Source organism: Procambarus clarkii, chromosome 4, assembly GCF_040958095.1.
Source record: "Procambarus clarkii isolate CNS0578487 chromosome 4, FALCON_Pclarkii_2.0, whole genome shotgun sequence".
NCBI classification, from domain to species: domain Eukaryota; kingdom Metazoa; phylum Arthropoda; class Malacostraca; order Decapoda; family Cambaridae; genus Procambarus; species Procambarus clarkii.
Genome location: NC_091153.1, coordinates 9,762,918 through 9,786,351, shown reverse-complemented (window position 1 = coordinate 9,786,351; position 23,434 = coordinate 9,762,918). Strand labels below are relative to the sequence as shown.

At 41.0% G+C, this 23,434-nt stretch overlaps 2 protein-coding genes across 3 annotated transcripts in view; both read left to right on the top strand.

Annotated features, from left to right (window-relative positions):
* The window catches only part of LOC123748750 (ankyrin repeat domain-containing protein 29), a 37,821-nt gene extending 37,167 nt beyond the window's left edge, over positions 1 to 654 (top strand). For both annotated transcript variants that reach the window (XM_069332881.1, XM_069332877.1), the window contains exon 15: positions 288 to 654. The gene's annotated coding sequence lies outside the window, so the exon portion shown is untranslated. The remainder of the gene's footprint in view (positions 1 to 287) is intronic.
* A 9,619-nt stretch (positions 655 to 10,273) lies between these two features.
* LOC123751238 (uncharacterized) overlaps positions 10,274 to 23,434 on the top strand; it is a 26,373-nt gene continuing 13,212 nt past the window's right edge. The window contains exons 1-2 of the mRNA XM_045733340.2: positions 10,274 to 10,333; positions 12,872 to 13,054. Of these exons, the coding sequence (XP_045589296.1) occupies positions 12,891 to 13,054 (164 nt within the window). The 5' untranslated portion in view covers positions 10,274 to 10,333; positions 12,872 to 12,890. The remainder of the gene's footprint in view (positions 10,334 to 12,871; positions 13,055 to 23,434) is intronic.

The following is a 23,434-nucleotide window of genomic DNA, read 5'->3' as shown; positions in this document are numbered from 1 at the left end:
AAGATTATCCCACAGCTGACTTGAATGGCTCATTACAGTGCACCGATCTCGTGCACAAGCCCTATCTCTGTTAACCCTGGATAGTAAACTGTCATGTTGGGTATCTCCAGGATGCCCACTTAACTAGGAATATGGATCTAAGAGGGCATTTTTACTGCAAAAACCATAATGTTAAATAAAGCGTTCCCAAAACCAACATATTGGTGATCTTCTTGGTCTTACTATTGAATTTCATATGTAATTTGGTTATGCTATCATTATCGGCGTCACATATTACTCATTCCCAGGATTTTGTTGAGGAAGTGAACAAGAAAGGTCGCACTGATTTCCTGGAAGACATTCACTTGTGAACACCAGCAGTTGGGGATGATGACATGGTCGGGTCGTTAAGACGAATAAGAGGACTTCACGCAGGAGAGCAACTCACAGTTACAGCACTGCTCTTGTGCCAGGTTAAGTCTACTACGGGGTCACCATAGCCCGTGCTACTTGGAATTTTTTGTTTCGAGTAGCTGAATCTAAAACAACAAGAGAGCAACTGTATTGGCCGTTGAGATGTGCATCCTGTTCATATTATATAGTTAGGTTATAAAGCACTCAGGAGAGTGTGAAAGATTTTATGTATTTGAAATATTTGAATAAACTACGTAGAATCACAAATGTGTTTTTGTTATCCTTTGTTGTTACGCCATTGCCATTGACTAGGGAGCCAGTCGGCCGAGCGGACAGCACGCTGGACTTGTGATCCTGTGGTCCTGAGTTCGATCCCAGGCGCCGGCGAGAAACAATGGGCAGAGTTTCTTTCACCCTATGCCCCTGTTACCTAGCAGTAAAATAGGTACCTGGGTGTTAGTCAGCTGTCACGGGCTGCTTCCTGGGGGTGGAGGCCTGGTCGAGGACCGGGCCGCGGGGACACTAAAAAGCCCCGAAATAATCTCAAGATAACCTCAAGATAACCTCAAGATTGTGTGAGGATTGAGCCTGATTGTAGTCCGTTGAATAATACTAATAATAATTCATTTTGTCGGGGGACAGGAAGCCAGGTAATACATACAGAACACGTTAGGCTTATACCGAAGTCCCCCAATCCCCCAGGGTCTAATTACTGACCCCGCCCAGGATGCAACCCCCCCAACAAGCTGACCCCCCCCCTGGGTATATATTTATTGCTAGGTGGACAGGTGCATGAGGTGAAAGGAAATGCGCCCAGCCATTTCTGTGCCGAAAAGGATTCGAACCTTGAATTTTCGATTGGGAGTCGAGAACGAACCAGACTGTACTACCGGGGTTTGACGAGGTATTGACATATACTGCACATGTATAGTGATTTCCTGAGCGACAGTAAGATCCATTGTCCCAGGTCAGTTCCGATAGTCATTGAAGAGCTGAGTTAATGACTGATTGTCCCTGAGTGATTAGTTAGGTTGTTTCTGCTGGAGTTGGTTATCAATTGAACGTCCCATGTGCAGGCGATGAGTCACAATAACTTGGCTGAAGAATGTTGACCAGACCACACACTAGAAGGTGAAGGGACGACGACATTTCGGTCCGTCCTGGACCATTCTCACAATCGACTTGAGAATGGTCCAGGACGGACCGAAACGTCGTCGTCCCTTCACCTTCTAGTGTGTGGTCTGGTCAACATGAACGTCCCGTGTCTCTAACACGAGTTAGCTTTGACCGACACTAATCAGGAGTAAATTCAAGCACCCAGTGTACTGGCGAGTAAGTTTAATCATTAAACTATACTATTTATTTATTTATTATTATTTATTTATTTACAAGAAGATACAATGGGTGTTTGAAATTATGAAATAATGGTATCATTTCATTCTTACGTTCTTGTTATCTGTAACCTTGTGGTTTCTCTTAAGCCATTCCAAAGATAAGTGCTACTTACGGGTTCACCATACGCTGCAAGAGGGTTTTACTCCCGAGTATCTGAATCAAAAACAAACTGTTACTTGAAAAGCGTTATAAAACATTATCATTTGTCCTTTATCTTTGAACATCATACAAGCCCACTTTTTTATGAGCACTTGAGTGAGTAAATATTGACCTGATAGTCTCACGACCAATGACGTCGTTGCTCTGGGAAAACCACAAGTGGAGGACCACAAACAAAGAAGTCTAGTAACAATAGTGTTGGACTTCTTTGTTAGTGGTTGAACTACTCTCTAGTAGTAGAGTCTAACCAAGAGAACACTGGGTGCTCTAGTAGTTACTAAGGATTATTATTGACGTAAAAAAGACGTCAAACAAAATTGATATGAAGATGAAGCTTGCACCTGTACCTAAGAAAAAGTAATGTACTCAAACACCTGTGCTTCCCGCTCTCACATGTGGAATGGTTTTTGTGGTACGTGTTCTCGGTGGAATGGGTTGTGTGTAATGTGGAGGTTGGTGGTATGGGTTGTTTGTGAAGTGGTTGTAGGTGGTATGGGTTGTGTGAGACACAGTTGTAAGTGGTACTGTAACGTATCGGAAAATGAAAGAGAAAGGAAAGTAGGAATAAAAATCAAAGGGCGAGGGAGGTAGAGAGGTAGATAGGAGGTGTGAGGAAGAGCGGTTAGGAGAAACAGAAAGATTTAGAATAAGAGAGAGAGAGAGAGAGAGAGAGAGAGAGAGAGAGAGAGAGAGAGAGAGAGAGAGAGAGAGAGAGAGAGAGAGAGAGAGAGAGAGAGAGAGAGAATGGAGAGAGAGAAAGAGAGAGAGAATGGAGAGAGAGAGAGAGAGAGAATGGAGAGAGAGAGAGAGAGACAGAATGGAGAGAGAATGGAGTGCTAGAATAGTGGAAATAATAAAAGGTTGCTGCCACCATCCATTCAAGTTAAGTATATATAAAACAAGGAATGGAACTTGTCTGCATAACAATATTATCTAGTGTTATCATATACACGCTGTACGAATATAACTCATAACCAAGAATCTTTAAGTCAAAGATTCTTGGTCGCTCTACCGTTCAGCCCAATCACTTGGGCTGGACGGTAAAGCGACGGTCTCGTTTCATGCAGGTCTGCGTTCAATCCCCGACAATTCAATCTTCTCATAATTTTTGCATCATAAGCAAACATTGAGAGGAATGTGTCTATACCAGGGGTGGGCAACCTTTGGCACGCGTGCCAAATTTGGCACGCCGATGACTTGTCTCTGGCTCGCAAGAGCATAGGTTACCCTAAGCACAGATGCAAGCACATGTCACCCTAAGCACAGACAAAAAAAAACTACTTTCCTTGGGGTATAAGCTTACATGCCATGACAGTATATGTACGTCCTGGTGGTGAAGAGGTTTAAGCTCTACGAAGCTAAAGAGGTCTCAAGAAAAAGAAGTTGATCTTATTGCCATAGTTACCTTCTTTTTTTACGTCATCGATCATGCCGATGTATGATGATTCCCCTCTATTTACTTTGGCTCATATTTTATGTAATAAGCCTTTCTAACCTAAAGGCTGCACCCATAACCATAATGTACACTGACAATCATATCTGTGAAGGCAAAATACGCCATGCCCGCCCACCTTTAAAAATTAATTTCGTAAACTTTGAATTTAAACCCCCACAACATCTCCCCCCCCTAAACCTCATGTGTTTGAATGCCGCCCGACTTCAGTTTGACGCATATTAATTAAACTCACTTTACTATCTAAATCTAAAGCATCTTCACCTTCGAAAGCTAAAGAAAGATAAGAATTCTTATGCTGTCCCCTTCTTTCCATTGACGGCCGTAATATAACCAGTGAAATCAACAGTCCCTCACCCCCATGAAGTCCCCGTAATGAACACATGTTCAGACGATCTCAGACTCGTAACTCTCTCGCAGTCTTGCTTTGTAGTGTTTCTCACAGTTGCTCACTTGCCTCCTCCCCGAGAAGGTCAGTACTTCATCTCCAGGTGAAAATTATTCCTCTTATAAATCAATAACTTTGTGAAACTCAATATAATTGTAAGAATAGTCTTAATCCTTAAATTCACACGTACTCGCTCGCCTGCTCCCTAAGAACAGAGCTGGCATAAGCAAGATGTCACCGACTCAACGATGTTTCGCCACAACACACCACACAAACACACAAAAACGGGTTTTGTCTATCGAACCAAGTGAAGTCTTATAAACTCTTGGTATAAGTACTCAATGCCTAGGAATCTGTGTATAAAGGACTAAAAACGTACAACCATGTTCGTTGGCTTAGCAGAGGCTTGGTTCTGAAACGATTTATTGAATGCATAGATGAGATAAAGCTCTATTTGAACGACCAACAAGTGTCATACCATGAATTTTCTGACATCGTGTGGGTTTGTAAACTGATGTTTTTTTGCAGATTTTTGTGAACATTTAAATGGATTGAATATTAAGTTACAGGGCTCTCGTAAGACACTTGATGTTATGTTTTGTTACATAACAGCTTTTGAAATGAAGCTTAAAGTTTTTAAGAGGGATGTAGATAATGAGAGATTTAGATACTTTCCAAACCTAAAGAGGTACATCAGTGATCTAAAAGATGACAGAACAGACCACAAATGTCTTCAAAAGTTTGTAAACATTATCGAGTCAACAGTTTGGCAGTTCTCTACAAGATTTGCCAAATTCAAAGAACTGGAAGACACAGTAAAGTTCATCAAGTTTCCAGACAGCATCAAAATGGATGAACTAAACTTGCAAATGTTTTCATGGATAGACATGGATGATTTTAAGATGCAGTTGATTGAATTTCAGAGTAGCTCAATTTGGAAGCAGAAATTTGTTGACCTTAGAGTTGACTTGGAAAATATTGAAAGAGAGAGATTAGAGATGAAAGTAACAAAGAGAAATGCGGAAAACGAAGTATTAAGGACTTGGAATACTATTCCAGAAAATTATGTCTGTTTAAAAAACCTTGCAACAGCATTGCTAACCATGTTTTCGTCTACATATGCTTGCGAATCTTTGTTCTCAATTATGAACTTTGTTAAGTCTCGTAACAGGAGTAGCATGACAGATGAAACTAGCGCTGCATGCATATCTCTCAATGTTACTAAATATAAACCCGATGTAAAATCTCTGTCATCAGTTATGAAGCAGCAGAAGTCTCACTGAATGTATATAAAAGGAGTCAGCAAGTTTTTTATCTGTTGTATTCTATTAAAGTCACAAAAGCTTAAAGGCTGTTGAAATGTACTTCTGAAGGTTAAATAAAAAAAAAATTCTGTTTTTTTTATACTATGTTTTACTGCACTGAGGTAATTTATTATTTTTTCGTTTAAAAAGTTCTTAAGAGATACCAAATATGTTCTGAAAAAAATGGTTGGCACGTGGAAAAAGTTTGTGTCAGAGACTTGGCTGATTTTGGCACGCACTCTCAAAAAGGTTGCCCACCCCTGGTCTATACCCTCTGGAAGATCGTTTACATATATCAGAAAAAGGATGGTCCAAGTACAGAGCCCTGTGGGACTCCGCTGATGACATTTCTTCGCACTGAGATTTCTCCCCTCAGTTTCCCGTTGCTTAGATATTCCGTTGTCTATTGGAGCACCTTACCTTTAACTACAACCTGTTTCTCCAACTTTTGTAACAACCTCTTATGGGGTACGGTGTCAAAGGCTTTCTGATAGTCTAAGAAAATGCAGTCTGCACACCCTTCTTTTTCTTGTCTAGTTTTTGTTGTCTGGCCAAAAAATTATATTAAACCTGTGAGACACGATTTACTATTCCTGAACCCATGCTGGTGTTTGTTACAAAACTCCTTCTCTCCAGATGCTTTGTGAGCTTTTTCCTCACGACCTGCTCCAACACCTTGCATGGTATACAAGTTAGGGACACTGGCCTGTAGTTCAGTGCCTCTTGCCTGTCACCCTTTTTGTATATTGGGACTACGTTAGCTGTCATCCAGCTTTCCGGTAGAACATGCTAATCAAGGAACCTTCAGAAGGCCTAGTGTTCCATTCATGGCACCTTAGAGATCACAGCAGGGATAACGACCGCACTTTCACTTACAGCGATTTCGCTGTTCTGTTTTGTAGTTCGTCTTTCCTTGAACTCAACACTTACATATATCGATGTTAAATCCCCAAAGGGAGAGAGGGGAGGGGGCAGGAAAGAGGAGGAAGAGAGTGAGGGAAGGGGTGATAGAGGAGAAGGGAAAAGAAGATGGGCGGAATGTGGGGTTTGGGAGAGAAAGATTCTCCCGGGCACCTCCTCCTAATTTATATATATCTAAACTATAACGAGAGAATGCCTGTTTGTCTGTCCAAAGTTGAAAGGCAGACACTTGCGGCTAGCCTTACAAAACTTTGCATGGGGAATGATCTGGGTTCGGGGCAGACATAGGCTGGTCGGGTTAGGCTTATGTTAAATGCTTTACTAAATATTAGAATTTATAGAGAGACCCTCCATATGACTTTCGTTCAGTTAAATGTGTAATATTTGGTGTGATTCCCATAGAGGTCTTAATTATCATAAAAACATATTTTCTGAGCGATTCATTCAGTTGCTTCAGTGCTTCTTAATAATTCATTTTGCTGTTACACTAAGCTTTTACTGCTGGTAATATCCACTGTGAGTAATTGGGTACATTGTATTGGCCATAAAATCATTATAATATATAATAATTTTTTAAATATAAGAATATTTATTTAATAAATGATGTCATTGAAAATTCGTATGTAAGAAAAGCACAATAATAAAGCCATTGAGATTCACGGTGATCTTCCGGCTAAAGGTCAGTGTGATACACGCTCAAGTGATAGCAACATGTTGTAAACATCATATCTTGATGCCGATTACAACAGCTACTTAAAATAGATTGAACAAAAAGCTACAAGGACAAAAACGCAAGTTGGATGACCTGGAAGAGACGTGAATGTGAGTTGAAGGAGCACAACAGATTAAAGCTGGATGAGGAACACAAGAAAGAACGGAGGGAGTAACACATGGAGAGAAGAGCAACTCAGGTGAGAGCTGGGAGGAATGGTAACATACATTTGTTATGCCAGTGAGATGCTCTCCACAAAAGCGCACTTTCAAACAGGGAAAGTAGGTAATGCCCTGTCAGTGTATAGTTTATGGACTAAAGCAGTATTTTAGCAAGTTAGCCAGCTCTGCACTGCTCATTTTAGGTTCGAACCGTTGACTGAAGTCTGGGATCACCAGACGTGACTCTTCTCAAGGGTGGACTCGTCAACAGCTCGAACAGAGCATCCTAGGTGCACATTTGACAACTCATTCTTTTTAAAACGCACTAAATGCTCGATAGACCTGTGTCTTGGTGGACAGCCGCAGCTTCAACGAGCGTGGTGTGATTAGGTCGTAAGCTAGCTAGGGAAACCCATACCACCAAGATATCTCATCTTGAGATATGATAAGGAGTTTTCTTAATTTTATTTCGGGTCATAATTTATGTTGTTCTCTAATGGTAAAGAGAACAACTTTTTACATTGTTGTCTAGTAAGTAGTATATTTCATGTGTAACGTTTCTAAAAGAACGTTACACTGGTAGTAGGAGTGATTGTTGTAAACGTTACAATGGTGACTGTGACCATTGTTACAATGGTGGATTAGCGGTGGTTCAGTAATGTTTGTCAACTTATTGAAAGCTCACGCGTATATTTCATTTGGTTGTGTTATATGTTAAGGAGTGTAGAAGTTAAGTGAGTAAGTGCCTTGTGGTGACAGTGAAGCAGTCACTTAGGCTCCGCTTTGTGTCGGTTGAACGGGGTATAATGCTCAACGCCCTATGAACTATTCAGAGGTGCAGGCTTATCATTATAGGCAACAACAGTTATGTTGAGCTGACCGGGCAGAGATAACCGTGGGACGCTACGTGTTATCTCTGAGAGAGTTTTCAGGCGGCCCAAAGGAGCCAGAATCTGAGGTAATCTTGTGAAGGCGCAAAAACACTGAGGAACAAAGTATGTAGATTTTTAGCAACGAATTGCTGAAATAGAGGGAATACAGAGAACATATACGGCACGCATAGACGCAATAAAGCACCTAAATTATTGGGATCGTCTCAAAGCCCTCCAAATGTACTCACTAGAAAGAAGACGAGAGAGATATAAAATAATATACACCTGGAAGATACTGGAGGGCCAAGTACCAAATCTACACAGTAAAATAACAACGTACTGGAGTGAACGATATGGAAGAAAATGTAGAATAGAACCAGTGAAGAGCAGAGGTGCCATAGGCACAATCAGAGAACACTGTATAAACATCAGAGGTCCGCGGTTGTTCAACGTCCTCCCAGCAAGCATAAGAAATATTGCCGGAACAACCGTGGACATTTTCAAGAGGAAACTAGATTTATTCCTCCAAGGAGTGCCGGACCAACCGGGCTGTGGTGGGTATGTGGGCCTGCGGGCCGCTCCAAGCAACAGCCTGGTGGACCAAACTCTCACAAGTCAAGCCTGGCCTCGGGCCGGGCTTGGGGAGTAGAAGAACTCCCAGAACCCCATCAACCAGGTATCAACCAGGAATTGATAGTAGTGTTCAAGGACTAGGTGTAACAAGTTGGTTCAAAGTTCTGATCTAGCCGTGTGTATGAAAGTTGCTTGTTGTAGTGTCGGACTCTTAGGTTGGTCGTGGTCACCCAGGATATTTTGTTCACTTTATTACAAAATAGCATATAAATAAAAGACAAGGTACCGAAGCACCATAACATTGTCGAATACCACAGGATACACCTCCAGCAACAGAGCACCATTCTAATACAAAAACAAATACACCAAACCAGTACATAGATACTAAAACACGATTGAAACACAAGCATGAGGAAAACTGACTCCTAGGATTTATTTATTTATTTTAATACAATTTTTAATTTATTTAATGAATTCTAATTTATAATTTCTATTAATATCTATATTAATTTATTTTTTTTGATAATTGATTTATTTTGATAGTGGATTGTACAATGTTAAAGTGGACTGTATGATATTTAAATCCCACAAATCGTTTCCTACACAAGTTGGGGTGTATATTATTTTTATTGTCTATCAATCAAAATTATCGGTTGGCAGACATTCACTACAATGTTACTAGGTGTTAAGACTACAAATGATTAGCCTTATCTGTATAGTTTATTTTGGCCCGGTCAACCTGACATGAACACAGATGATCGCAGATTAATACTCCTTTTAGGTGAGTAATCACATGTTACATGTTGTACCAGGTAGTTGATTGCTAACTCTTCTTTCCCTTAAATTTCACCCGTCAAAATGGGGGCACGCAGTAATAATCGTAACCAATATATGACAGTTATATCAGGGGGAATTAATATGATTAATTATTTATTGATATTTACCCTTTTTGGATGGTTCACCTTGCATTCTATAAACATCAGAGGTCCACGGTTGTTCAACATCCTCCCAGCGAGCATAAGAAATATTGCCGGAACAACCGTGGACATCTTCAAGAGAAAACTAGATCATTTTCTCCATGGAGTGCCGGACCAAGATGGATATGTGGGCCTGCGAACTGCTGCAAGGAACACCCTAGTGGACCAAACTCTCACAAGTCAAATCTGGCCAAACTCTCACAAGTCAAACTCTCAAATTTGCTTCTAGGCAAACAACAAGCCATGTATAGATAAACTCCAGACAGCAGCAGCAACAACACATAGAATGAGAGCTAAAATACTAGTCATAGTGGGAGCTAAATCGTAAAGAGATTGACTAGGAATTGATGAATCCCCATGGTGCGAAAGAAACGTGGGGAGCAAATTGTTGTATGTTATAGAAAGGAACCTTTTAACAAAACATGTGAATGATGACACTAGAAAACAATGAGATACAACAAGTCTATTGGACCTGATCTTTACTCAGAACGAGGAAGACATCGAGATCTTGGATCATGAAATACCACAAGGAGCTAGCTTAATATCTCTCTCTCTCTCTGTCTGTTTATCTATCTCTCTCTCTCTCTCTGTCTGTCTATCTCTCTCTCTCTCTCTCTGTCTGTCTGTCTGTCTGTCTGTCTGTCTGTCTGTCTGTCTGTCTGTCTGTCTCTCTCTCTCTCTCTCTCTCTCTCTCTCTCTCTCTCTCTCTCTCTCTCAAAAGTGAATCGCTCAAAAGTGAATTACTGATGGTCCATCACTACATATTGGAACTTTCAACCAAATAATTATTATGAGTCCTCTCATTTCATGATTATAAGGTTGGAATGAAGATGAGATACAATAATTTCCTTGAAATCCTGCGTATCAGGCGCCGGTCACGCAGTACCCGTCAGCGATTGAGAGCGTGACCAAGTGAGTCCCTGTTGTGTATATAGGCGGAGAGATAAGCAGTATGTACAGTTCTCTCTGGGCAGCTCCCTGGCTCACTACTCATTTTTGACCAGACACAGTTACAGAAAGAACCGGTAAGCACGGTACTGTTTGGTTTTGATTGTTGCTGCCGGAGGTGCGCCCCATACTCATCCTGTGAGTGGTAGCGCAAAAGCATTACAGAGGGCACAAAAGGTCTTTATCAAACCTCATCTTAGACTATTACATAAACAATTTCATCTATCCTTCACACCTAATAGTTACATGTCAGCTAGTTACAGAGAAAGTTCTTTTTCAATTATATTTCCAGTAAGTCATTATACATTAATGTGGGTCTTATCGCTAATACATAATTGTTTGATCAATGGAGATATTACAGTCATAGGGGATATGTTGTTTATTATTAGTCTTCACAATACTGAGTTTCTTAATCTCATGTCATTTATCTACTGCAAGCGAAATATGGAATCCCCAACATTTTTATATTTATCCTCTCGTTAAGTATGCTTATATATCTATGTCTGGCTTCTGAGATAAGCACGTTATTACTTGATTGCAAACTGTTTATTGCTCGTAGTGAGGAAAGGGAGTCGGAAATAATTAAGCTGTCTACTTCAGTGTTGTCAATAATTTCGAATGCTACCGACTTAGCTTGCATTGTGAATGCCCAGTTACTAATTCGTATATTCCTTTAAATTGTGCTGCCATCTGGCTGATAACAGCACTTCCTGCTCTCCCTGTAGCTGTATTGAGTGATCCGTCAGTGTATATGGTCGGTGTTATGTTGTTTTCAGTTTGTATATTGTGAATGTGTTCTATGGTGCTTAATTTAGCAGCAAGCTGAGCATGAGGGTTGTTTGTGTTTAGTTTCTTGGTGGTGTATGCAGGCGTCAGGATGTCAAAAAGTACTATCTGCCAGGGTGGAAGGAAGTGCTGTACTCTTTCATCTGTATATACATCGTGCAGTCCCATCATTTTAATATGAGTGGCTGTTCTTTGAATCCATTTAGACTCACTGGTTCCATTTCGTATGTGTTCTAACAGTTCAACTGACACAATATTGTTTTTGTTATCACGCAGAAGTTTTAGTCCCATCATAAGATTGATTTCAGATATTCTATCTCGAATGCTAAGTATATTTAGTTCTTTCGGCATATTCAGAACTTTGGTAGTTCTAGGAAAGCCAAGTATAATTCTGAGTGATTCATTTTGCATTTTTTCCAGTCTGTCAATACTTTTGCCATTTTGCAGGACTAAACCTGGTGCATGATAGTCTATCAGAGACCTTATATATGCTAAGTACATCATTTTTGCTATTCTAATATTAACACCATATTTAGGGCTGTACCCCACTACAGTTCTGAGAGCCTTGAGTCTGTCTCTACATTGTTGATGTAACTTATTGACTGCAGTTGAGGTACAAGTGACAGAGACACCAAGGTATTTGAAAGAAGAGACATAGTCTATTGGTATGTTATCTATCTTAAGTTTTCGTGGACCACTTTTGCGGTTGCCAAATTTGTATGTTAAATATCTTAGTTTCAGCAGCGTTGATTACAAAACAAAGGCTCTCACAGGCTGTATGTATACAATTTAAGATTGTTTGTATTTCGCGGTGAGTTTTAGTACCATCTAGTATTCAAGGCCCGATTTGCATAATAGGATAAGTAATTTTCCCTATTTTCAAAAAAATGCTTCCAATTGGTTTATTTTAAATAACATTGTTATATTTTATTAGGAACATGCATTATTGACTTAGTTATGTTAGTTTAGGTTACATTAGGATAGGTTAGGTAATTTAAGTTCGGTCATACTTCTACATTAGTCTTAATTTAAGTTAAAGAAAATTAAATCATATATATTAATAGAAAGCTTTATCATTTTAAAGGAAAAAATAGAAAATATATTAATTCAGGAAAATTCAGCTTATCAATCAAAAATGGATCAAAGTTATACAAACCACAAAAAATGTTCAAATGGAATGATTTTGTAATCTGTATTAAAGCAGATTCTATAATGTTTCCACTGAAAATAATTTTTCAATTAGGTTTTGAAGAAGCCCTCTTTTAATAAATTTGGTGACAGCTTTCTGACAAATGAATAAACAAAGCATTAGACAATTGTCCATGTCTTACAGAATATTTATATAGCAAAATTCTAAATTTCAAATCTTTGGATATTTGACCTGCATAGAACCTATTAGTCTTTACTAGGTATTTTGTAAATGACAGTTATCACTATGAGGACTGTTTCTAATTAATAACTTTCCAACAGTATTTTCATAAATAAACAATACATGTATAGCAAACATATTCAAGGCCTTGATATAATATTGTCAAAGTCTTGAATCTTTGTGCATTATTATTTTGTAAATTGAACAATTGTTCATCAGTGATGGGTTACACGAAATTCTAAATAACCTAACTATATATTAATAATATTATTTGTCGAAACAAATGAAACTTTTTAATGTGTACAAATCCATTGAATAAAAGTAATAAAAGAGGTCTTCGCGACCCATTGAAGACACACGAGCTAAGTAAAAAATAGACACAATAACTACAACTAAAAAAGCGAGTCAGCTCTGTGTCAGTTCTTGACATATCTCAAAAGAAAACATTTTACATTTACAGAAAGCGTAGCGTAAGCAACATGTCTTCGCTTCTTCATGTAGTAGGAAGAAGCATGTCAGCAGCGAGGGTGTGGCGTCCGGTGTGCCCCATCTTGCAGCGCCTCAGTCAACAACGGGCCACACCTCGTCTCAGGCCTTTTTCCTCAGCTATGGCAATGCAGAGCCCCCACCGCCAGCCCCAATTGTAAGATATATGCTTTATTGTCCCATCAATACTAATAGTATTAAGAATAGAAACGTGTTATGAAATTTAGTCTTTTAAAAGTAAAACTTAAAAAAAAGCAAATCACCTCCTTTTTGTGGGGCCACGTGAGCAACACAAATGCAAACAAGCCTGAATGGTCCCCAGGTGTATATTCAACTGAAAACTCCACACCCCAGAAATGACTCGAACCCATACTGCCAGGAGCACTATGCAGCTGGTGTACAGGAGGCCTTAACCTCTCGACCATCAGTAACCGTACAAAAAAAGGTGATAGCCGAGGCTATTTGAACCACCTCCCCGACGGCACTTTGATGGTAATCTTGGGCATGGTTGTTTAATCAAATCCCCTTCTTTTTGTGGAACCACGTTAGCAACACAAATGTGAATTAAATGTGTGTGAAGTTTTCAGTTGAATATACGCCTGGGGACAATTCAGGCTTGTTCACACACACACATACATATATATATATAAATATATATATATATATATATATATATATATATATATATATATATATATATATATATATATATTAGAATATTTTGGTAGCAGTCTTTCCTGTAGACATATATTATTAAATTTGACCGAAAAAGTAAGATTAATAATTCTAACACGAATTTTCTCAAACTTTCGTACATTACGCTTCACTGTTGGAGGTAAATCAAAAATCAATTCTCCAAAATTCATTTTTATTTCTAGTCTGACGCGACACGGGCGCGTTTCGTAAAACTTATTACATTTTCAAAGACTTTAGTTCACAAATACACAACTGAATAGAACTTACGTATCTCCGATTTTATATCTACATTTGAGTGAGGTGGAAGGGGTGATGTGGCATTAACACAAGACAGAACAAAATGTGGTATTAATAGGGTATTAATTTCATCAACACAAGACAGAACAAGGGTATTAATAGGGTATTAATTTCATCAACACAAGACAGAACACGAAACACTGGATATTGAATAGAAGTGTTTGTAGAAAGCCTATTGGTCCATATTTCTTGATGCTTCTATATTGGAGCGGAGTCTTGAGGTGGGTAGAATATAGTTGTGCAATAATTGGCTGTTGATTGCTGGTGTTGACTTCTTGATGTGTAGTGCCTCGCAAACGTCAAGCCGCCTGCTATCGCTGTATCTATCGATGATTTCTGTGTTGTTTACTAGGATTTCTCTGGCGATGGTTTGGTTGTGGGAAGAGATTATATGTTCCTTAATGGAGCCCTGTTGCTTATGCATCGTTAAACGCCTAGAAAGAGATGTTGTTGTCTTGCCTATATACTGGTTTTTTTGGAGCTTACAGTCCCCAAGTGGGCATTTGAAGGCATAGACGACGTTAGTCTCTTTTAAAGCGTTCTGTTTTGAGTCTGGAGAGTTTCTCATGAGTAGGCTGGCCGTTTTTCTGGTTTTATAGTAAATCGTCAGTTGTATCCTCTGATTTTTGTCTGTAGGGATAACGTTTCTATTAACAATATCTTTCAGGACCCTTTCCTCCGTTTTATGAGCTGTGGAAAAGAAGTTCCTGTAAAATAGTCTAATAGGGGGTATAGGTGTTGTGTTAGTTGTCTCTTCAGAGGTTGCATGGCTTTTCACTTTCCTTCTTATGATGTCTTCGACGAAACCATTGGAGAAGCCGTTATTGACTAGGACCTGCCTTACCCTACAGAGTTCTTCGTCGACTTGCTTCCATTCTGAGCTGTGGCTGAGAGCACGGTCGACATATGCGTTAACAACACTCCTCTTGTACCTGTCTGGGCAGTCGCTGTTGGCATTTAGGCACATTCCTATGTTTGTTTCCTTAGTGTAGACTGCAGTGTGGAAACCTCCACCCTTTTCCATGACTGTTACATCTAGAAAAGGCAGCTTCCCATCCTTTTCCATCTCGTAAGTGAAACGCAGCACGGAACTCTGCTCAAATGCCTCCTTCAGCTCCTGCAGATGTCTGACATCTGGTACCTGTGTAAAAATGTCGTCAACATACCTGCAGTATATGGCCGGTTTCAAGTTCATGTCGACTAAGGCTTTTTGCTCGATGGTACCCATGTAGAAGTTTGCAAACAGGACACCTAGGGGAGAACCCATGGCGACCCCATCTACTTGCTTATACATGTGCCCATCCGGGCTCAAGAAGGGTGCCTCTTTAGTACAAGCTTGGAGTAGTTTCCTCAGAATATTTTCTGGTATGTCAAGAGGAGTACAGGCTGGATCACGATACACTCTGTCGGCTATCATTCCGATTGTCTCGTCCACAGGTACGTTGGTAAACAGCGATTCTACGTCCAACGAGGCTCTTATCCCTGTGGCCCGTGTGCCCCGCAGTAAGTCAACAAATTCCTTTGGAGACTTCAGGCTGAAGGTGCAAGGAACATAAGGAGTCAGCAGGCCGTTGAGTCGCTTCGCCAGTCTGTACGTGGGTGTGGGTATCTGGCTAATGATTGGCCGAAGTGGGTTTCCAGGCTTGTGCGTCTTGACATTTCCATACGCATATCCAGGTTTATATTCCCCAATGATCTTTGGCAGGTGGAGTCCGGATTTCTTGGCGTTCACAGTTTCGATCAGTTTGTTGACCTTTGCTTTTAATTTTTTGCTTACAGACAAAAATCAGAGGATACAACTGACGATTTACTATAAAACCAGAAAAACGGCCAGCCTACTCATGAGAAACTCTCCAGACACAAAACAGAACGCTTTAAAAGAGACTAACGTCGTCTATGCCTTCAAATGCCCACTTGGGGACTGTAAGCTCCAAAAAACCCAGTATATAGGCAAGACAACAACATCTCTTTCTAGGCGTTTAACGATGCATAAGCAACAGGGCTCCATTAAGGAACATATAATCTCTTCCCACAACCAAACCATCGCCAGAGAAATCCTAGTAAACAACACAGAAATCATCGATAGATACAGCGATAGCAGGCGGCTTGACGTTTGCGAGGCACTACACATCAAGAAGTCAACACCAGCAATCAACAGCCAATTATTGCACAACTATATTCTACCCACCTCAAGACTCCGCTCCAATATAGAAGCATCAAGAAATATGGACCAATAGGCTTTCTACAAACACTTCTATTCAATATCCATTGTTTCGTGTTCTGTCTTGTGTTGATGAAATTAATACCCTATTAACACCCTTGTTCTGTCTTGTGTTGATGAAATTAATACCCTATTAATACCACATTTTGTTCTGTCTTGTGTTAATGCCACATCACCCCTTCCACCTCACTCAAATGTAGATATAAAATCGGAGATACGTAAGTTCTATTCAGTTGTGTATTTGTGAACTAAAGTCTTTGAAAATGTAATAAGTTTTACGAAACGTGCCCGTGTCGCGTCAGACTAGAAATAAAAATGAATTTTGGAGAATTGATTTTTGATTTACCTCCAACAGTGAAGCGTAATGTACGAAAGATTGAGAAAATTCGTGTTAGAATTATTAATCTTACTTTTTCGGTCATATTTAATAATATATATATATATATATATATATATATATATATATATATATATATATATATATATATATATATATATATATATATATAACTGAAAACTCACACCCCAGAAGTGACTCGAACCCATACTCCCAGGAGGAACACAACTCGTATGTACAAGACGCCTTAATCCACTTGACCATCACGACCGGACAAAATGAGGTGATAGCCGAGGCTATTTGAACCACCCCACCGCCGGCACTCGGATAGTAATCTTGGGCATAGCATTTTACCAAATCACCTCATTCTTTGGGGCACACGTGAGGAACACAAATGCGAACAAGCCTGAATGGTCCCCAGGACAATATGCAACTGAAAACTCACACCCCAGAAGTGACTCGAACCCATACTCCCAGGAGCAACACAACTGGTATGTACAAGACGCCTTAATCCACTTGACCATCACGACCGGACAAAATGAGGTGATAGCCGAGGCTATTTGAACCACCCCACCACCGGCACTTGGATAGTAATCTTGGGCATAGCATTTTACCAAATCACCTCATTCTTTGGGGCACACGTGAGGAACACAAATGCGAACAAGCCTGAATGGTCCCCAGGACAATATGCAACTGAAAACTCACACCCCAGAAGTGACTCGAACCCATACTCCCAGGAGCAACACAACTGGTATGTACAAGACGCCTTAATCCACTTGACCATCACGACCGGACAAAATGAGGTGATAGCCGAGGCTATTTGAACCACCCCACCACCGGCACTCGGATAGTAATCTTGGGCATAGCATTTTACCAAATCACCTCATTCTTTGGGGCACACGTGAGGAACACAAATGCGAACAAGCCTGAATGGTCCCCAGGACAATATGCAACTGAAAACGCACACCCCAGAAGTGACTCGAACCCATACTCCCAGGAGCAACACAACTGGTATGTACAAGACGCCTTAATCCACTTGACCATCAGTCCGCCTTGGGCACCCGCCTGGACCATCGGACCCTAAGTATTGGTGTTGCTCTGCGCCTTGCCGCCCCTATCTCCACCGAGCACCGGTGTATTTGCGGCCATGCACGGGCAGACCAATACGGCAGCCATGGTCTCATCTGTCGTAAGACACAGGGAAAGATTGCCAGACATGAAGCAGTCAATGACATCATCAAGAGAAGTTTGGCTTCAGCTGGGTGCCCAGCACAAAGGGAACCTCAGTTGTGCAGGCCTGACAACAGCCAAAAACGCCCAGATGGAGTCACCCTGCAGCCGTGGAGGGAAGGTAAACAGGTCGTGTGGGACTACACGTGTGCATCCACATTGGCTGATACCTATCTACCTTACAGCGCAGCTGAGGGAGGCGGGGCGGCCACCTTCAGGGAGACCCAGAAAACTAACAAGTACAGGGACCTAGAACGTTGTTACAGGTTCGTGCCAATAGGCTCTGAGACTCTGGGCGCCTGGGGTAAATGTGCACTTAAGTTCCTGAAGGAGCTGGGCGAGGAACTCATTGGGAAGACTAGAGACCCAAGAGCGGCCAGTTTTATGTTCCAGCGCCTCAGTGTCGCTGTTCAGAGGGGAAATGCGTGTTGTATCTTGGGTACGCACCCGACCCCCGAGGAACTGGACGAGGTCTTCGAACACTGATTGGTATATTGTTATATAAGTGTGTGTTTTCTGTAAACTGTAACATTGCAATAAAATAAAATAAAAAAAAAAAATAATAGGGGTGGTAGGAGAGGAAAAGATTAAAGTATTCAGTGAGAATCCACAAGGTCTTCTCTGAACACTATTTATTTTCTTCTTCGAGGATGTGGGTCCCTTTAATTAAACCAGTGGTGGTACCCCTATATATATATATGTCGTACCTAGTAGCCAGAACGCACTTCTCAGCCTAATATGCAAGACCAAATTTGCCTAATAAGCCAAGTTTTCCGGAATTAATATATTTTCTCAAATTTTTTTCTTATGAAATGATAAAGCTACCCATTTCATTATGTATGAGGTCATTTTTTTTTATTGGAGTTAAAATTAACGTAGATATATGACCGAACCTAACCAACCCTACCTAACCTATCTTTATAGGTTAGGTTAGGTTAGGTAACCGAAAAAGTTAGGTTAGGTTAGGTTAGGTAGGTTAGGTAGTCGAAAAACAATTAATTCATGAAAACTTGGCTTAATAGGCAAATTTGGCCTTGCATAGTAGGCTGAGAAGTGAGTTCTGGCTACTAGGTACGACATATATATATATATATATATATATATATATATATATATATATATATATATATATATATATATATATATATATATATATATATATAATTCGATAAGCCAATATGCAACTGAGACTCCACTCCCCAAAAGGATTCGAACCCCAGGCAGCCAGCAGCACTATGCACCATGGCGTATCTGGTTCTTTAACCACTAGACTACACGACTCTACAAAAATCTTGGTAGTTGTGAGACTATTTATCCAAGATCCGAGAGCGCTCAGTGGTCAACTCGGGCATAGATATTTTATCGAATCACCTCACTTGGTGGGGCCACATGAACAACAGACCACACGACGCCATGGTGCATAGTGCTCCTGGCTGTCTGGGTTCGAATCCTTCTCGGGTGTGGAGTTTTCAGTTTTATATATATGTATATGTATATTAGTATATTTTGGTAGCAGTCTTTCCTGTAGACATATATTATTAAATATGACCGAAAAAGTAAGATTAATAATTCTAACACGAATTTTCTCAATCTTTCGTACATTACGCTTCACTGTTGGAGGTAAATCAAAAATCACTTCTCCAAAATTCATTTTTATTTCTAGTCTGACGCGACACGGGCGCGTTTCGTAAAACTTATTACATTTTCAAAGACTTCACAAATACACAACTTATTAGAACTTACGTATCTCTGAGTTTATATCTACATTTGAGTGAGGTGGGAAGGGTGATGTGGCATTAGAACAAGATGGGATATTAATAGGGTATTAAAAGTATCAACACAAGACAGAACAGAAACAATGGGTATTGAATAGAAGTGTTTGTAGAAAGCCTATTGGTCCATATTTCTTGATGCTTCTATATTGGAGTGGAGTCTTGAGGTGGGTAGAATATAGTTGTGCAATAATTGGCTGTTGATTGCTGGTGTTGACTTCTTGATGTGTAGTGCCTCGCAAACGTCAAGCCGCCTGCTATCGCTGTATCTATCGATGATTTCTGTGTTGTTTACTAGGATTTCTCTGGCGATGGTTTGGTTATGGGAAGAGATTATATGTTCCTTAATGGAGCCCTGTTGCTTATGCATCGTTAAACGCCTAGAAAGAGATGTTGTTGTCTTGCCTATATACAGGGTTTTTTGGAGCTTACAGTCCCCAAGTGGGCATTTGAAGGCATAGACGACGTTAGTCTCTTTTAAAGCGTTCTGTTTTGTGTCTGGAGAGTTTCTCATGAGTAGGCTGGCCGTTTTTCTGTTTTTATAGTAAATCGTCAGTTGTATCCTCTGATTTTTGTCTGTAGGGATAACGTTTCTATTAACAATATCTTTCAGGACCCTTTCCTCCGTTTTATGAGCTGTGGAAAAGAAGTTCCTGTAAAATAGTCTAATAGGGGGTATAGGTGTTGTGTTAGTTGTCTCTTCAGAGGTTGCATGGCTTTTCACTTTCCTTCTTATGATGTCTTCGATGAAACCATTGGAGAAGCCGTTATTGACTAGGACCTGCCTTACCCTACAGAGTTCTTCGTCGACTTGCTTCCATTCTGAGCTGTGGCTGAGAGCACGGTCGACGTATGCGTTAACAACACTCCTCTTGTACTTGTCAGGGCAGTCGCTGTTGGCATTTAGGCACATTCCTATGTTTGTTTCCTTAGTGTAGACTGCAGTGTGGAAACCTCCGCCCTTTTCCATGACTGTTACATCTAGAAAAGGCAGGTTCCCATCCTTTTCCGTCTCGTAAGTGAAACGCAGCACGGAACTCTGCTCAAATGCCTCCTTCAGCTCCTGCAGATGTCTGACATCAGGTACCTGTGTAAAAATGTCGTCAACATACCTGCAGTATATGGCCGGTTTCAAGTTCATGTCGACTAAGACTTTTTGCTCGATGGTACCCATGTAGAAGTTTGCAAACAGGACACCTAGGGGAGAACCCATGGCGACCCCATCTACTTGCTTATACATGTGCCCATCCGGGCTCAAGAAGGGTGCCTCTTTAGTACAAGCTTGGAGTAGTTTCCTCAGAATACTTTCTGGCATGTCAAGAGGAGTACAGGCTGGATCACGATACACTCTGTCGGCTATCATTCCGATTGTCTCGTCCACAGGTACGTTGGTAAACAGCGATTCTACGTCCAACGAGGCTCTTATCCCTGTGGCCCGTGTGCCCCGCAGTAAGTCCACAAATTCCTTTGGAGACTTCAGGCTGAAGGCGCAAGGAACATAAGGAGTCAGCAGGCCGTTGAGTCGCTTCGCCAGTCTGTACGTGGGTGTGGGTATCTGGGTAATGATTGGCCGAAGTGGGTTTCCAGGCTTGTGCGTCTTGACATTTCCATACGCATATCCAGGTTTATATTCCCCAATGATCTTTGGCAGGTGGAGTCCGGATTTCTTGGCGTTCACAGTTTCGATCAGTTTGTTGACCTTTGCTTTTAATTCGGCTGTAGTGTCCTTCGTTACCCTTTGGAACTTAGTTTGGTCAGAGAGTATGATGTTCATTTTCGCCAGATATTCGTCTTTTTTAAGAATGACATATATTGGCGACTTGTCACCTCTCCTGACAACTATCTCCTTGTTCTCACGAAGGCTTTTAGCTGCCGCTTTAAGCTCGGGGGACAGTATGGTGCTTCTGTAGTTGCCTCGATTCTTTCCTCCTTCTGCAATAAGTTCTGCTTGTAAGGTATCGTTGGTAGTGACCTTCTTCGTGAGAACAAGGAGATAGTTGTCAGGAGAGGTGACAAGTCGCCAATATATGTCATTCTTAAAAAAGACGAATATCTGGCGAAAATGAACATCATACTCTCTGACCAAACTAAGTTCCAAAGGGTAACGAAGGACACTACAGCCGAATTAAAAGCAAAGGTCAACAAACTGATCGAAACTGTGAACGCCAAGAAATCCGGACTCCACCTGCCAAAGATCATTGGGGAATATAAACCTGGATACGCGTATGGAAATGTCAAGACGCACAAGCCTGGAAACCCACTTCGGCCAATCATTAGCCAGATACCCACACCCACGTAAAGACTGGCGAAGCGACTCAACGGCCTGCTGACTCCTTATGTTCCTTGCGCCTTCAGCCTGAAGTCTCCAAAGGAATTTGTGGACTTACTGCGGGGCACACGGGCCACAGGGATAAGAGCCTCGTTGGACGTAGAATCGCTGTTTACCAACGTACCTGTGGACGAGACAATCGGAATGATAGCCGACAGAGTGTATCGTGATCCAGCCTGTACTCCTCTTGACATGCCAGAAAGTATTCTGAGGAAACTACTCCAAGCTTGTACTAAAGAGGCACCCTTCTTGAGCCCGGATGGGCACATGTATAAGCAAGTAGATGGGGTCGCCATGGGTTCTCCCCTAGGTGTCCTGTTTGCAAACTTCTACATGGGTACCATCGAGCAAAAAGTCTTAGTCGACATGAACTTGAAACCGGCCATATACTGCAGGTATGTTGACGACATTTTTACACAGGTACCTGATGTCAGACATCTGCAGGAGCTGAAGGAGGCATTTGATCAGAGTTCCGTGCTGCGTTTCACTTACGAGACGGAAAAGGATGGGAAGCTGCCTTTTCTAGATGTAACAGTCATGGAAAAGGGCGGAGGTTTCCACACTGCAGTCTACACTAAGGAAACAAACATAGGAATGTGCCTAAATGCCAACAGCGACTGCCCCGACAGGTACAAGAGGAGTGTTGTTAACGCATACGTCGACCGTGCTCTCAGCCACAGCTCAGAATGGAAGCAAGTCGACGAAGAACTCTGTAGGGTAAGGCAGGTCCTAGTCAATAACGGCTTCTCCAATGGTTTCATCGAAGACATCATAAGAAGGAAAGTGAAAAGCCATGCAACCTCTGAAGAGACAACTAACACAACACCTATACCCCCTATTAGACTATTTTACAGGAACTTCTTTTCCACAGCTCATAAAACGGAGGAAAGGGTCCTGAAAGATATTGTTAATAGAAACGTTATCCCTACAGACAAAAATCAGAGGATACAACTGACGATTTACTATAAAACCAGAAAAACGGCCAGCCTACTCATGAGAAACTCTCCAGACACAAAACAGAACGCTTTAAAAGAGACTAACGTCGTCTATGCCTTCAAATGCCCACTTGGGGACTGTAAGCTCCAAAAAACCCAGTATATAGGCAAGACAACAACATCTCTTTCTAGGCGTTTAACGATGCATAAGCAACAGGGCTCCATTAAGGAACATATAATCTCTTCCCATAACCAAACCATCGCCAGAGAAATCCTAGTAAACAACACAGAAATCATCGATAGATACAGCGATAGCAGGCGGCTTGACGTTTGCGAGGCACTACACATCAAGAAGTCAACACCAGCAATCAACAGCCAATTATTGCACAACTATATTCTACCCACCTCAAGACTCCGCTCCAATATAGAAGCATCAAGAAATATGGACCAATAGGCTTTCTACAAACACTTCTATTCAATACCCATTGTTTCTGCTCTGTCTTGTGTTGATACTTTTAATACCCTATTAATATCCCCTCCTGTTCTGTCTTGTGTTAATGCCACATCACCCTTCCCACCTCACTCAAATGTAGATATAATATCAGAGAGACGTAAGTTCTAATCAGTTGTGTATTTGTGAAGTCTTTGAAAATGTAATAAGTTTTACGAAACGCGCCCGTGTCGCGTCAGACTAGAAATAAAAATGAATTTTGGAGAAGT